Genomic DNA, 16,886 nt, shown 5'->3' on the forward strand with positions numbered 1-16,886 from the left:
AGAGGTTGGATGCAGAACAGGCCACTTCTGGACTTCTGATCTTTGTCAGACCTATTTTGCAGATGTGATAGACTGTCATATATGGAATGGAATAAATGGTACTTTGGAAACAACAGCTCAGTAATTTTATATGACAGTAATAAGAGAAGTTTTTGGTTGCTCTTCCATCCTCACTGTTCCAGATTATCAGAATTGAATTTTCAGAATTCAGTCCCAAAATTGAATTTACCTTATCTGTTTCTGGTGACAGTTTAAAACAACAAACTTTTATCCTCCTCTTTTTATTCCAAAGTAATAAGGAAGCTCTAGAGGCCATAATTCATTCCTCCAAATCATAAAATTAATGCAATATGTATCTTTTCTATATAGAAAAGTTGAGTTTAAGGTGTGAAATTGCATGCCTTGAACATGAGGAGAATGTGCAGCATTCTGTCTGTTTATAGTTGTGCCAGACTTTGATGTGGATTAAAAAAAGAAGAAAAGAAAAACCCCAATTTAAAAATAGATGAGATTTTTTTTTCAGATGAAATTTTAAAGTATGTATAACACTTCTGTTTGAATTTAGAAATGTCAGTAAGTTACTGGATAAATGACTAGACTGAAATAATTTCATTAAAACAGCGCCTTTCACTTCAGCTGTAATATATGTCCCTTTTTAAAGGTGTTGGAAGGATTAAGTTTTTAGGTTTTAGGATTACTTGGTTTATTTTTCAAGTCAGCCCCTGGGATTTGTAGAAGTTGAGAGTTAGGGACAGAGATCAGAGTTAAGTTGTGAAGGTGGGTATTGACAGAACTAGCTCTTCTCCATCATCAGAGAGGGGTTTTTTTTCATTGCTTTAGCGGATTGCACAAAATGAACTCTATAGTTAGAGAACTTGTATTAATGCATATATATTAAAATTCATTATTGGTTCCTTTAGGTGGCTGACAGGATAGATTGTTTGCTTATATCATGTCTTCCTTTTTGTCTGTGTGCTTCCTAACCAAAGGAAGTAAATGATAAATCTGCAGTTGTCTAGTTGAAAGCATTGCAGGTGATCTAATTCATTATTGTAGGCCAAGTGCTCAACAGTACAAAGAAAGTTTAATATCTCAGAATAGTTATTGACTTGATATTTAACATTTTGAATAAAAATTCTTTTCTAAATGTCCACTGAATGCAGATGCAGTGTATTAGAGAAGTATTATCTAGAAGATTATTTTTCTACAGTAAAAATGAAAACATTTCTTCTCTGAATAAATACTGCACCCTACGTATTTTACTTTTCAGAGACGTAATGCATCTCGCTGTTTGGCATAATTTTCCTCTTCCTCTCCTCAACTCTGATCATATTAACATTCTTTTATTTTAGAGCAATTATTAGAGAACTGTTGTGCCAAGCAAGATTATAATTCATTCTTTAAATCAAGATTTATTTTTCTTCCTGATTACTATATATTTTCTTTCTGAAGCCAGGTAGTTCATTTGGCAGTCATGATGTATTTATAGGAATGTGGGTCTTAATACAAATACTCGGTTAAAGTTTTCCAGTTGGAACTTGCTGCATGCCAGTAAGTCTTTGTGCTTGCATTCAGTCCAATTTATGTCTTTCTAATGAAACATTGTAACTCTAAATTGCATTGTTGGCATCCTAAAATAAATCCTTTCCAGAAGATATTAAATATTAATGAGATATGAAAGCATTGTATCTTTACAAATGGGACCTTTAGTACCACAAATACTATTAGAAAACTCCAATGCTCAATGCTGTTTCAGATTTTCTTCCTTTAAGTTTGATTGCTTAATACTGTGCATTTATATTTAATGTGATAATGTATATTAGCATTTAAATGCGCATATCTCATGTTTGTATTTGGGGGGGAAAATACAGAGATGAGTCTTATATTTGCTTTGTATTTTAAATTGGACTGTATTAGTTAAAGCAGAGGGTACATTCCATAATTTACATTTTCATAAACTTGCTAAATATGTTTCGTATCTGGGCATATGTGTGCAACTTGTCATGAGGTCACTCAAGAGTCACAGAAAAAACTTTTTAGGTTTTTTACCTGGAATTTTGTGCTGTGAGCAAGGTATTTTAGAAGAGTTTGTTTCATGCCTTTACTGCTTTTTAATAAATTGCCTACTGTATTACAGTAGTCACCTGAAGATTGTTTGTATGAAACCATTTAGCTGCTTTTAAATTAGTTTTATTTGGTTCTTAGATCTGTTCTTAAAACTATCACTGGTTTTTGATCTTCAAATGTAGTGCTTATGATGCAGCGGCATTGGATTGTTATTGTTGTTTTTATTATGCAAAAAGTCTCATTTCCCCAAACCTATTAAATTGTGTTGTTTAGTAAGCAACTAGTAAGCTCAGTCACAAGAGTCTATTTTGCAGATAAATCTTTACTCTCTGTTCTCATTTTAAGGAACGCGAATTGCTCCCAAGGGCTTAAGACTGTGTGAAAAAGATGTTTCCTTTAAAAGACACTGAGATGGGTGCCTCCACCTTTTTTGCCTCTGCTCTGCCACATGATGTTTGTGGAAGTAATGGCCTTCCTCTGACACCTAACTCCATCAAAATTTTGGGGAGATTTCAAATCCTTAAAACAATCACCCATCCCAGACTTTGCCAGTATGTTGACATTACCAGAGGCAAACATGGTGAGTATCGGTTTAGTAAGGAAATTTTATGTATGGTTAAAGTGATGTTTTGTGACAGTGTATCTAAAGGTGACCTAGCAGTATATTGCCTTTATAGCAGCAGAAAGTGTCTGGATTTTAGTCTCAAAATGACTGTATACCTTTGCTGTGACCAGTGGTACCTGTGCTTTTGTTTCTTCTGTACAGAATCAAAGCAGGGATTAATTGTCTGTCCTCTTTTGTTCTATGATATGCTAAGTGATAAAAGCCAGGAACTTTCTCCTTTTTATACCTCACTAAAATTCTTATACTCAGTTGCTGTGCCATGTTTCTGTGTAGGATGTTGAAATACATGTATTTTTGACACTGAGCTCCTACACCCATGTTCTAGTATTGTGAACATTTTCATGTCATAGTTAGGTTTCTTGTACATTGCAGCTGATTTTGCTGTTGCAGTTATTTTGTGTCTTAGCTGCAAGCTTCCATTATTTATTTGTTTTCTGTTCTAGCTCTTTAAGATTTCTCCCCGTAACAATTACTTTATTCTAATATAATTTTTTTTTTCTTAGTAACTGTTATCACACTTATAGTTAACTCAAAGAGGCTTTAGTTTGGGTTGTTTTTTTTTTTCTACTCCACATGATCTTATTCTGTTGCAAACTCAGCAGGAACACAGCACTTAATTGTCACAAAAAGGCTGGAACACCTGTGACAATTTAAGTGGTTGCCACCTTTAACTTTTAAATCACAATGTTCCCACATGAAAATGGATTGTATGTATTTGATTAGCAACAGGGTCTCATAAAGTAGAGAAAGTAATTTTTTCCCTTTTAGGTTGTAGTATGAGAGGATGTTTCAAATCTTTAGGATATTGCTGACTGCAAACATGGAAGTATTCTGTGGGGTAGGGGTTCATTGTGTTTTTATTTGCTCTCAAACTTGCATATTTTTCATTTTCTGCCATCAGGAGATCTAAAAAGTTTATTCATTTTCATCTTGTTTTTTCTAGTACCTTTTGAAACAGGAACTGGGATTTTCTTACAACATTCTTTGGGATGAAAGGTTAAGAAACATTAGCTAACGTTTTGTAAGTAACAGATACAGTTAAATAGGAAAACACAGCCTTTTTGGCAGTGAAGAGTCAATGACATGAAAATTTGAGCATGTATAAATATGAAGGAGAAACAATCTTCTCATAATTGAAGTAACTTGAAGGACAGCAAATAAAATGTCTAACCCTGAAGTCAGGAGACTGTTTTCTTTCTAGTGGTTACGTAGCACTTAATCACTTTCAAATAATATGGCAGATTTTGTGCGAATTTCATCATTCTGGCACTGACAGAAGTTTTAATTTGTCAACTCTATGCATAGTAATTTATTGTTATTTTTCTTGTAAATGTCAGTATTCAGAGCCAGCCCATCAATCTATGGAACATGTGGGATCCCTGCCAGTCCTATCACTATTTGTTGGGTAAAAAATAACTAGAGCTAGTAATGTGCTAGTTGGTTCATCAGGACTAAAACTCCTGTGCTCACCCCAAGTCCCTTTTCTCAAAGCTGATGTTACTTTGAGTCTATCTCTCAACAACCTATTCACAGGTTCCTGCAAATATGTAGATGTTTATCTTCTTTGAGACCTCAAATCTTAAGTCAGATTTGATTGACATTGATTGAGGGATTCAGCATTTGTTAGGGGGTTACTGGATAGATGGATTGACAGTGCTTTGCATGAGGAAGGAGGAAAGATAATCTTCTGTATCCCATGAATGAAAATGGTGGTGATATCCAGAAGTTGTACATCTTTGACATTTAATTATGTGTAATTTTCCATGCAATATATGAAATATTTTATATCTGCCAAATAAGTAGACTGAGAAGTCTGTACTCCCATTGTCTTCTTTGGATTCTACTCCTCTTATACTTTTTTCAGAGAGACTGGTGGTGGCTGCTGAGCACTGTGAAGAGAGTCTGGAAGATTTGCTACGAGAAGGAAAGCCAGTCAGGTAAGGTATCAAGCTAAACTCAGATCCACTCACCATAATTTCATGTCATCTATGGCAAAATCCCAAACTTTTTTCTAACTTTTACTGGTTTATGTAAATTTTACTCTGTTAATGTTTAACCTAAAGACGTTGTTTTTCAGACAAAACACATGCCTGTAAGAGGGAGTACTTATTTCCATACGATTCTAAAAGCCAGAAGGATTATGGCGAACTTGCTTAAAACTGAAACATTTGTAGCTCATGCTGTCTGTCTTGTAATACTAGTTTGGGGTTTTCTTCTTTAAAATAAAATTAGACCTATGACTGGATAAGTATCTTTCTAAGAATTAATTTGAAGACTGTATGCCTGCCAGATGATGAAATTCAACTTTTCACTAGAACACACAGCATTTGTGTGTGTTTTTCGTATGCAAAAATGTATTTATTTATTAACTAGAAGGTGGACAGGATGTCAGATACATATGCCAGGGTGCTAGTAAGAGATTTACATTTGAGTTAATACAGTCAGTTCAGCAAGGCTTTGGTCAAAACAAAGTCCAAAGGCTGGATGTCAAGAATATTTGCTTTCATACTGGGATGTACGGAATTGTTGAACTGTATCTTTAAAGACTCAAACAAACAAAATTCCCATTAGACTTGTTGCTGAAAGTGTTAACAGCAGTTTTAAGTCTGTCACTAGTATCTTAGGAGCAAAGAAGTGGCATCTTGTTCTAAAGAATATGTAACGCAGAAAATGAAAAGAGTGGAAGAGGAGTAACATGATTTCAGTTTGGAATAACAAGACATCATAGGCTAACTGGTTATTTCCAGAGCACACAAATGTATAAATACAGAGCACATTTAGAGAAATCCAAAGTCTCTTCATTCTAGTTTCTCAAAAGTTTATAGCAAACATTAGATTTCATCTCTCTTGATGTTCATGAAGGCATTGAGATTATGATTAGTCAGTAAAATAATCAACGGGGTTTTATGTGTCTTCCCAGTTACCGTTGGGCATCACAGGTGGGCTGTGTTTGATCAGGAACTATACAGATAAATTTCATGTGACTCATCCCAAGTTCGATTTGTATAAAAGGTGTAATACTGGATCTGTAGCCTTTTGAGCCTTGCAACTCCTCAATAGGATGCTAACAGTGTTGTCTGGCAGAGGTAAATCTAAATGTGAAATGGCCCATGCGTGCTTGCTAGCTTTTTGTGAACTTAGGCTTGTATGACGGTATGTGTTGAAGAGGAATGTTAGGCAAATACGGCTTCCATTTTTTTTAAGGTAGAGAGGTATTCAGGTGCAAAGGGCTTTTCATGTGTGGTATGGATTACAGCCCTTCACACAGTTTTGCATCAGGTTATTGTTATGGAAAGTTCCAGAAATAGTTAAAGCATCAGAAGTTCTTTGCTTTCCTTTTTCACTCAGTTCTCACACTGTTCTTTGAACATGTGTATCCTGGTGTGAGATGAGAAGCAACCCAGGCTGCCTGCTGCCTCTTGACTGTTTTGAGAAAACGTGCATGGAGCTGTTCTAATTTGCTTTGAATTGCTTGATATAGTATACTTATGTAGATACTCTTGACAGCTTCTGTTGCAATTTAATCTTGCAGCTTTAGTATTGCAAGGAGCAAGATAACCTTTCCGAGGGGAAAAAAAAATTGTTTGTAATTCTATAAACAAAACTTTCTCAAATAACAGTTGTGGTTATATGCATATCCATTATTTTCCTCTGTACTAGGATGTGGTTTGTGTCATCCAGAAAGGTTTTTTGAGACCTTTCTGGCTAGTTTGCTGGGGTATGCAGTTTCGGGGTTTTTTATGTGCTGAAAGAAGTTACTTAGTTTGTGACAGTTTCCTCAGCTATTTGGGCTGTGGCTTTGTTGACAGTAGATGCCTAAAGCTTGGCTTTATTTTTTCCTCTTGGCTCGTGAGAGTTTTTACTAAAATAAGTTGTCCTGGTATCTGATTTTTCTTTTTAATGAGCCAATTGTGATTTCTTCAGTAAACTGTAACACCTAAGGCATAGGGCTAAAATATAGCCCATATGAATGTTCATAGCTTTAAGAGACATTAGTGATTCATCTACTGTAAATTACAGCTTTTGCAGTAGTAGCTAAAAGATAAATTATGTTCATTTCATATGAAGCTTCTTGCAAGATTGGTGTTTTTCCTCTATGGGTTTTGTTTTGGTTTTTTTTTTTTTTGTTTTTTGTTTGTTGTTTTTTTTTTAATAAAAACAGGCATTTTTGGTTCTTATGTGAGACCCATACATTTCCAGAAATAACTTGGATGGGCCAATTCACAGTTACTGGTTATATGATCTGTCTATATCAATTACTTTTGGAGGGAAATATTTGGCTTTTTCCATGTATTCTGATTGTATTGGTCAATGATAGCATAGCTGGTTACACATCCGGAGTTGATGTGTATGCTTTTGCAATTAATTTTATAAACTGTTTGTGGAATGTGAGAAGCTGCTCTTCTGGTTTCTAAATTAATTTTCCTTATGCTTGCCAGTAACCTAAGTCCTTTGCACCTGTACCACAAGCTGATGTAAAGTCAGCAGGAAACCTTCTATTATGTTAGTGCTGAAATTCAAGACATTACATTATGGACTGTCTGTCTTTCCATACATACTGGAAAACAGGCCATACAGCTGTTTGCTAGTTATTTGCAGTTAATCTTTCCTGAAGTCATGCATCAAGTGTAGCACACATTCCTTAATATATGAATTATATTTAGGAAAAAAGGAAATCCAAGGAAGTTACTTGTTCTATTAACCTGAGTCTCACCAAGTTTTCTAATTCTAACTAATCAGTTGCCCATAAGGGCTGAATACTGGAAATCAGAGCTCTAACCATTTACCTTATCTATTGTGTCACAGTGCAGCGAATAATTTTACTAAGCATACCCCCAAAATTTTTCTAGAACTTGGATTTATGATTATTTACAATATTCAGGAATTCGTTACCTAACAATACTGTGACAGCAGACTCCAGTAATTACAGTGTGTCATTGTCCTCAAAGTTAACATGTTCCACTTCACTTTCAAAGGGTAATGAAAGTGTTTGGTAATTTATGGGCAGATTATTTTCTCTTTTAAGCAATGCATATTTGGGATCCTAGAAGGAGTATATGCTGCTGTTAGAACTCTTTTATCAGGTAAATTTCAAGAACTCTCAAATGGTTGAAATGAGTGGGCTCTTTGCAATTCTTACCATAGGTAACCAGGTGCAGAGAAGGAACCCTCAATTCTTGAGTGTTTTCTGTGTTTTATTCAGGGTTTTATGCCATATGGACACCATAACTACAATTAATGCTTCTAAAAGTGCTTCCAAAGGGCATCACAATAACAGCAGGGAAACTCTTTTGGAGTTCTGTGCCACGGGGAACTCAAGCTGCAACCATGGATAAGAGTTTTAGGGTAGGATATGGTAGGATAAAACTTTAGTTATTGATGTCCCATTTTTTACTAGACCAGTCTCCATTGTCCTCTGCGTGAGAGATTAGTGTCTGGGTCATTGTTTCCTGTTTGTTTAATTCCCAATTTATTATTCTGTTTGTTGTTACTCTGGGTTAGAGAAGGTATGCACTTAATTGTAGTTTATAACAGTCACATTAGTGCAAAAACAGCATGTTTAGGAGTCAGTTAAATTTTAAATTTTAAAGGGCTATGAATTTATTTAGGTAGTCAAGCAAAAAATAGTAAATATCTGATTTAAGCTCAAAGTAGTTTGCTGCTGTTCAGAGATTTGAAAACATGTCTTGGTCCGGCTGGCTTCTTCTGTATTACCTTGTGCATGCAAGGATATTTTCTTGTGAATGAATTGAAAATAAGTCACAAAAAGTTATGAGAAGCAGTTTTGTACTTCAGCAACCTCACTAAGGGTAATTTTTATGCTTGTGGCAGTCACAATTTTATGAGCTTTTCAAAGTTGCTAGTTATTTTAGCACTGTTGATGCCACAGACCTGAATGTGCCTTTATATTTTAAGCTTCTCCATCTTTTAAACACATCTAAGACTACTCCTTTGGGATACCTTTTCCAGACAGTGGTAAAGGAGTTATTTTCTCTGCTCTTATGCTGTGATAGTTGGAGTTGAGAGCTTTTCCTTCTCTGTCACGCTTGAAGTGTGTTTCTTCTTTGAAGAAGTTGATCTGCACTTGTATTCGTAATAATAAAAATGCTGGCAAATACTGACATTCAGCAGACTTTTGGCATCTACAATAGAGTTTCTGGACAGGTCTTCAACTTGTGGCTTGAGCAGTCTGAGTTCTTCAGTAAAACATAGTTGTCATATGCTTTGAAAGTCACGGTTTTGAAAAATTACTAGTGAACCGTCAGAGATACAAGGTATAGTTTTGTTATACACGGAACATTTGATAGGAAACAGACTGTGTCTGCAGCTGTTTACTAGTTTGGAGAAAACATGATCTGACTGATTTGGATGAGTACATTTTATTTGACTGCATTACACAGTTGTCTGCTCAGTGATTGGATTAGATTTCTTTATGCCATACTTCCTGTTGGTGTGTTTTTGGCAAACTTGAAGTAAAACTGTGTTGCAGAAGAGATTTTTAGATGGGGGGGGGGGGGGAAGCAATTTCTGAGTAGCCAGAGATTCTTAAAAGTATTGTAAGACAGGTGCAAGTCATCAAAAGGCTGAAGCTTTTACATGATTTGACTTAAAGAGCTGTGTATGAGCAGAACTTCAAGGGCTGAGCGTATTCTGCTTTGAATCAAGTCTGCATTGAAATTTCACATGAGAAATCCATATGTCATAATGAGGCTGCATTTAGCAAGGATAAATGATGTAGTAAAATGAAGTAGCATTAATAAACAAACTTTTTTTTTTTTTTTTCCTAAGCATGTGTGAGAGTCTCTAGTTTGGGCATTTACTGTTTGAAGAGTTTTCCTTTAGTTTCTTGCCAATGCTTTACTTCCAAAGCTATGACGGAAGATTAGCCATTTGTCCAGACTTGTTTATATATTGTCCAATGATGCTTTTCTTCATATAGGAGTACTTTTATTCCTGTAAGTAATCTTTAGTCTGACTGCAAGTCTTCTCATAGTGTTCCTTCTAGCATAGATTGTCTCCTGTGACTGCCTTTTCCCTCACAGAAACAAAACAATCATTTGAAATAGAAAAGGGGTGTAACTTTCAAGAGGTGGTTGAGGTGAACATTGTTGATCTTGATGGCTGAGGGACCTTTTTTAGGTATGGAACCAAATTCTTTGTGTAGTTAGCTGCAGTGTTTGGTGGCAGCACAATGACATCCCAGAACATGTGCCTGTGTCTCTCTTATATGTGAAACATAACAGTGGGTACATGCTTATTTCTTAGCTTACTCTGTTCCAGGAAAAAAAGGAAAACAGAAGAATCCTACTCTTTGAGGATATGATAGTCCATTTCTTGCTATTAAAAAGTAGATATGATGGCTGCGTACAATATAAAATCTGTAGATGTGGAAAAAGTGTGTAGTAATATTTCAACCTTTTGCTCTACTATGCTGCTTCTGTAGTTTCTTGTAGATACTTTGTACAGATTTCTGTGCTAAAAGCAGTATTAAAGATCTTGAGCTAAATATGAGTTATGCTGAGTTAATTGAGAACAAAAGTAGCAGAGAGTTTTCAGTCTTCAGTATCTAGTGAAAGATGATGATGAGTTTCTTTCAAACAGATCAAATGCCATCCTCAGTGTGAGAGTGGCTTCATCCTGCGGAAACATTTCTACAAGGAACTGTGAAAGGATCAGTGTTAAGATTCCATTCTGCATAAATGGACAAACTACTACTAATGAGCTAATGGCTGAAAAAAACAAATGTCAAATTTGTACTGTGCAAATCTTACTGGATTTGAGGCACATTATTAATCTTAATGTTGATTTATTATAGTTGTGTTTAGAATGAAAATTGCCTGTACACTTGTGAGAGCAAGATGTGATTAGTATAGAGTTATTCTAACTTAATACAGTGTTTGACACTTCATCCTGCTTCTATGAAGGAAAAAAAGGAAGAGCTAACACTCATTAAACTTGCTATATAGTGTGCGCTTCTAGAAAGGGATTATAATTTAAAAGTGCAAGTTGTTGCATTTGGAACTACTGACTAATGTCTTCAGGAGAGCATTTGTCACCAATTAGTGATGAGGCAGCTGGCTTATACATTGATATGCTTGCAAACATTTCTAACGTCATTGTGGTTTGAGATTGTTTCTTTTGTGCATATGGATGCTCTCTCTTTCAAGTTCCTCTCTATAGTGCAAATAGCCCCAGACCCAAGCTAGCTGCTTTCCTGCCTAAAAGCTGTGTTAGTTACATATTGTCCCTACATCAGGGTCGTGCCAGACTTGAAATAATAGATTCATAGAATATAATGTTACGGGAAACATCATATAGCCATTTTTTCCCACCCTGCAATTGTTTTGGGCACCATACCATGGGCACAGCACTAAGTTGACTGAATTGCTCGGCTCCTAAACCAACAGGACCTTCAGATGCACAGATACATGTGCAGACAGAAGAAACTTGTGTTGGGACTGAATATATGCACTTGCATGTGTGTTTATAGCTAGATAGATACCACGGAATTGGAGAGTGCTGTGATAGGAGTGTTTAGAAGGTTAGAATGCTGGCAGATTTGGCTAGTTTCAAGGTTTAAAACTTAATTTCATTCATTAACAGCACGCATCTTGCTAGAGGTTAACTCATGCATGTTATTAATCATCACTGTGTGCACTAAACTCTTAGTCTTTAACACATACTGTAAATTAGATGTGAGCATACAATACCACAGAACTGATGCTGTACAGTTAACAGTAGTAGCGATGGCCCTGGGTGGTTCTTGGAAGTCAAGGTCATTATGCTTGAGAGCTCTGTGAGTGAAGTAAGAACCAGTATGAACCAGTCTTTCTCCTACTGTTATCAAGACCGATGTTTTTATCACCATGCTCTAGCCCCCACTAGTGGTGGTCTTCTGTACTCCCAGTACAGCTTGTTTTGTTTTATGTTTTGTCAGTCATCCTTCTTAGGTATTTGGGAGTATGTCTTGCATATTTACAGTCTGCTGTGCTTCTCTTGTGCTTTTGTCTGGCAACTTTTGGTGATAGATTTCTCCTACATGCAGCTATATCTATCTCTACTTGCTCCTTTGGTGATCACATTTCTCATGTCTCTTTCAAGGAGATTTAATATTAATTATGTGTCAATTTCTACTTTATAGTTACAGACATCTCCTTTTGGCTACACGTAAGTTTATTGTTACCTCTCTAGGTAGGTGTTTCCTGCCTGTTGTGGTGACACGTATTGGGATACAGATCAAAGTGATACACTTCTAATGCCTCTTGGAATATTAGTTGCTAGTGATGAAATTCCTAAGCACTATTGCTTATTGGCCTAGTTGCAAAGTCCCTTTGATCACCTGCATTTGAGACCGTTCTCTTGGAACTTTCCATTCTGTTTCACTTTTGAGTAGCATCTGTAACATTGATATAGGAAACCAGATTTTTTGAGCTAAACGCTAAACTGTCCCTAAGTACAGCTTTTAATATTACATATTTAGAGGTTTCAGAGTTTTTTTAATTGTGGTATAGCCAAGTTGTTTATTAAAAGAACACCGTTGCAAAGTCTACTGATCTACAGGAAATGCCTGGCTTTAGGAGAAGAGCTGTGCATTGTTGCGTTTTGTTCATAGCTTTAAAAATTCTCTTGTACCTTTATAAAATGGGGATGGGGGGGCAGGACTTTAATTGGTAACGTGGCTTGTTGCTAATGCTTAATCCTCACATGCAGAGTTGCCTGCAGTCTTTCTCAAAGGCTGAGAAATTTGTAAAGAGATTGCTTTAGTGCAGTTACACAAAGTTCTGGCTGCTTTTCCTGCTATCCTGTAACTCAGAAAAGAGAAAACATGCTTCGTTATCATTCCTACTCATAGTGGTTATATTTGTTTCTTTGAAATTACTTTCCTTTTAAAATTTTTTTTAAAGTTAATTATCTTCTAGTGCAGCTACTCTGTTGTGAAGTAGCCAGCAGGCCTGCCCTGCTCCTTTTTTCCCCCTTTTCTTTTTTAACCTGGCAGTGCTTCACAGAACTGCAGAAATTAATAACAAAAAAATCAATCCTTTCTGGCTGCAAGGACAGCATTATTTATTGTTAGCTAGTCACGATTCCTAGAGCTGTCAGTTCAGTTCATACTGCCACACAGCTGCAGTAATGTTAACTGCATTAATAACTACACTTCAGCTTTTCTTTTAAAAGTTTTCACTGATAGATTGTCAATGAGATTTCTCTGGTCCACCTGGGGCATCACAGAAAGAATGAGAGTATCCATCTCCTTATATAATGAAGTTAGGGACCCATCACTTCTGTTGCAGTGGGAAGGAGAAAGACTGGCTAATGTTAACCAAAACTATTCTCATGCCATAGATATATGTCTTCATTAAAAATAAAGTAAAATATGCAGTTGTCTATTGTAACCTTCAATGGGAGAAAGCACCCCTATGACCTTAAAGTGCCTGCTCAATACCTGGCTCTCAGTTGCAGTAGGGCAAGGGCCCTCCACCCTGAGAAGCTAACCATGTGTGCTCCCTGGCTGCAGTGGAAGAAGCCCTGGACAGCTGCAGCTGAGACTTCCTCCCCTGCTTGTGCCCTCCTGGTGCTGTGGACAGGAGTTCATACAGGAAATGCTGTCTTTCTGAGCTAGATTGGCAGCTAGCTCAGTCATGGGGATGACTTGTATGTAGTCTGGCTGTACTCCCCTTTGCCATCAGTGCTAACGTGTCTTTGTGGCACCCAGGAGCATATTTTTAACCACAGATAAGGTTAAAAAAGCCTTGGATGACCTGTGCTGACAAAGAGACTTTTGTCAGGCTATCTCTTTATTACAAAGTAATGTGATCTAGTAGGAACAGATGTGTACAGCAAATACATATTTTAGGGGTGCTGATCCCATGCTATACACTTTTAGGGGTGCTGATTCCATGTATTTCCCTTCAGTCTGCTCAAGACCAAATATCCATTGGCAGGGCAGTAGGCAGGTTCTGGATCCTACCGTCTGGTTAATCTAGAAGGAATCCAGTTTGTGTGCTCTGAAACCACTCTCTGAATCAAGCATGATAGGAGGGTATACTTCAAAAGTGTGCTCTGATCCAAACTCAAGTCTTAATGTTTGAACTCCATAGGTTGCCTTGAGATCTTTGCTGCAGACACAGAACTGAAGGTTGCTGTTCTTATTTGTTTAATAAAGCTCAGTTTTGCATAAGCTGCGGAAAAGCTTTTATATATCCTTGTTTATGTATCCCATTTGCTGATTAGCAAAGTAACTTGTAAATAGAGTCAAGCTTCTCCTTTCTTCTTAGTTGCTCAGAGTTCCTCACAGATATGATTAATTTTCAAGGATGGAATACTTACCCTGTTTCATTACAGAGTGAAACAAGGGAAGCTAGAAGTTGTGGGACATAGTTCTGGCTTTACTTTATATTAGTAAAATTACAGGTAAGAAGCTGAAGGTAGATGAGGACTGTTGGTTCTTGTACAACTTTGTGTTTGTTTGTGTGTACCTGTTGGGGGAAAAGGTAATTATTTTTCCATATATGTCTTCGGTAATCTCTATGTATTCTTAATTTTTCAATGTAGTACCTATGAGGTTGCTCGCTTTTGTTTTGTGCCACTATAGTGAGATGGTATAACATTTATAGCCTTCATGCAAGTTCTTAAAATTCCAAACGTTTGTTCGTGTGTTATTTTCTTGACCCTTTGCTACCATAGAAAAGCTTTTTCTGTGTGTGTTTGGTTTCTTTAAACAGAATGATAATGCCTACTTTCAGTGCATTTCAGTGATAATGTCTACTTTTTTTCCTTTTCCCCACCTAATGATTCTCATGCAGTAGTCACAAGGTCATCTTTAATCTTGGCAGAAGATTATTCCTTGGCTGCTGCTTGCACTAAATTATGCGTGCAGGACGACTGTTGTGTGCAGAGAAGCTAAATTCTTAAAGGGAACTCAGTTCTTTGACTGTTAGGTCTTTGAAGAAGAGAAGCTCTCTATTTTTTTATTGTCTGGATGTTTTGAGAATTCTATTAACTTTTTGTGCATTTGAGTGATTTTGGACTTTTTTTTTTTTTTTTTTTTTTTTTGAGCCCCAAAACAAGGGCAAAAAAAAATGTTGGATTTTTGCAGGAGACATGATGTTTAGAATCCCATTGCTACTATTTCTTTCTTAACCGTAATACACGATCTTTGAGTTCAGGGAGTATTTTAATGGTTGGTAGCCTTTTGCTTTGGGTGCCTGAGTATGAAAGCTGTATTTCCAGGAGCTCATCTATTCTGTTTACTTCCAGCATAGTGAAGAGTGGCACATCTGTGCAAGCAGGGAGAGGTTCAAAGATAAGGAAAACACTGGATTGTACAGTACCTGCTTGCTCTGTGATTAATTTATGCTTGGCTTCCAGACATAGCTGAAGTTTGTGCAAGTTTATGATGAAATATAAAGGCAGACATGTGAACTCTTTCTTGTCTGCTATTAATAATATTTTGTAGTCTCCAGAAGTCATTCAGGTTTAAATCTCACTAAAGGAAATCTAGGCATTAGGTTGTTGGGGTTTTTATTTATTTGTTTGGGGTTTATTTTAACTCTTCAGACACTTTGATCTTCAGAGATCTGCAGACTTAATATGGTGATGAAAAATTAGATGAGCATTGGAGACATGTTTCTTTCCTGCACTTCAGTTATGGCTAGTCATTTCCTTTCTGTACAAAATTTCCATCAAATCCTGAGCAGACAACTTTATCTTGATTTTATTTTCTAGTGATTTCTGAAATCTCTTTTTTCTTCTGCTCTTGTAATTTTATCAAAGATGATGAACAATTTACACAAGCCAAGTTCAGCTGTTTTGCTAGTGTGGCTATTACAGAAGTAATAAAACATTGGGTTTGCTTTTCTTTATGGAGAAAGTTTTTAGCACCGTAAAACCACTGTTACAGTCCACTATGTGTGCATAAGCGTGTTTATACACGCAGAGAAGCTGACATGCAAACAAATTGGCATAAGGAAAGAAAATGGATTGACTTTTTTTTTAATAAAGAATGCTTAAAGCAAACTTGTAATTCTTTGGATATCCCCCACTTTTATTTCAATGTATACATCTGCTACAGACCAAGAACTATGTAATATAGGAGTGAAAGCCCCTTCTGAAAGACTCAACCAAAAGTATAGTTTCCAAATAAAATATCTTAGCTTTTTTGTCTTATGAATAATGTCACTCTAAGCAAAAACTTTTTGGAAAGCTTCCTCTTAGTAGTGATCTCAAAATAATCCCATTGCTCGCAGTTGGAAAGTATGACAGGACTTTTAGTTTTGTAATGACATGGTTGCAGAGTTGCTTCTAAGAGCAAATGCAGCTTATGACCCACTCCCCGTCAAAATGAAAACTTCAAAATTTTGCTGTCTTGGTGTTTGTTTCTGAAGAAATATTGCTGTGAGACTGATCTTTGTAGCAGAGAATCCTTAGTGATGATAAATCAAAGTTATCTGTAAGAAGTGGATATAAGGTTACAGCTTCCAGTTTATAAGGTTTGAGTTCTGCCTGTATAAAGACAGTGGTGGCAGGAGAAGAATCCTCTGGAGCTAAGCCTGCAGGGTATAGGAGCTCAGGGTGAAAATAGGCTATTTTAGTATCTCGCAATAACATACCTCAAATATATGAACATTTGTTTTAAGACAGTTCTTCAAACGTACAGTCTAAGGTAGCCCACTGATACTGTTCTTTCATATGTACATGGCTGTGCCTTTGATTAAGAAAATATTTTCCTTCTGGCCTTGGCGTGTAAAAAGAAGCTGCACTAAGTTAACTGTAGCACAGAAAGACAGTTCTGGTAATATCCTCCTGTCCACCCCACTTCCCTTTTTTCCTGGCAAAGACCATGCTAGTGAACTCTGTGCAGTATTACCTCTTTTCTTAATGGGAGGAGGCAGAAAAGCAGTGATGAAATTAATTAGCAGTATCCTGTCAGCAAACCTTTGAAGCAGTAATTTTGAGTGAGTAATGCAAAATAGTACTGAGACTTGCTGACTTTACAGAATCGCTGCTGAGCAAGCACATGGTAATGTCTATTTTAAGTGTAGTATTGAAAGCTTTGAGTAACTTTTGGATACTGTTTGGGTTTGCTAACAACACAGGATGGGCAGTTTTGGTTAGTTACTGACCAGACTGAGTTTCTGACAACTCTGGTTCAATTAAAATTTAATGCGTGGGCATTAAACACTGTTTTTGTTTC

At 36.5% G+C, this 16,886-nt stretch overlaps 1 protein-coding gene across 7 annotated transcripts in view; it reads left to right on the forward strand.

The window, feature by feature from the left end:
• The window catches only part of TBCK (TBC1 domain containing kinase), a 99,216-nt gene that overhangs the window by 2,678 nt on the left and 79,652 nt on the right, over positions 1–16,886 (forward strand). For all 7 annotated transcript variants that reach the window (XM_065690607.1, XM_065690658.1, XM_065690650.1 and 4 more), the window contains exons 2-3: positions 2,413–2,647; positions 4,557–4,629. In XM_065690607.1, coding sequence (XP_065546679.1) covers positions 2,455–2,647; positions 4,557–4,629 — 266 coding nt within the window. In that variant the 5' untranslated portion in view covers positions 2,413–2,454. The remainder of the gene's footprint in view (positions 1–2,412; positions 2,648–4,556; positions 4,630–16,886) is intronic.

Source organism: Lathamus discolor, chromosome 1 (genome assembly GCF_037157495.1).
Source record: "Lathamus discolor isolate bLatDis1 chromosome 1, bLatDis1.hap1, whole genome shotgun sequence".
NCBI lineage: Eukaryota > Metazoa > Chordata > Aves > Psittaciformes > Psittacidae > Lathamus > Lathamus discolor.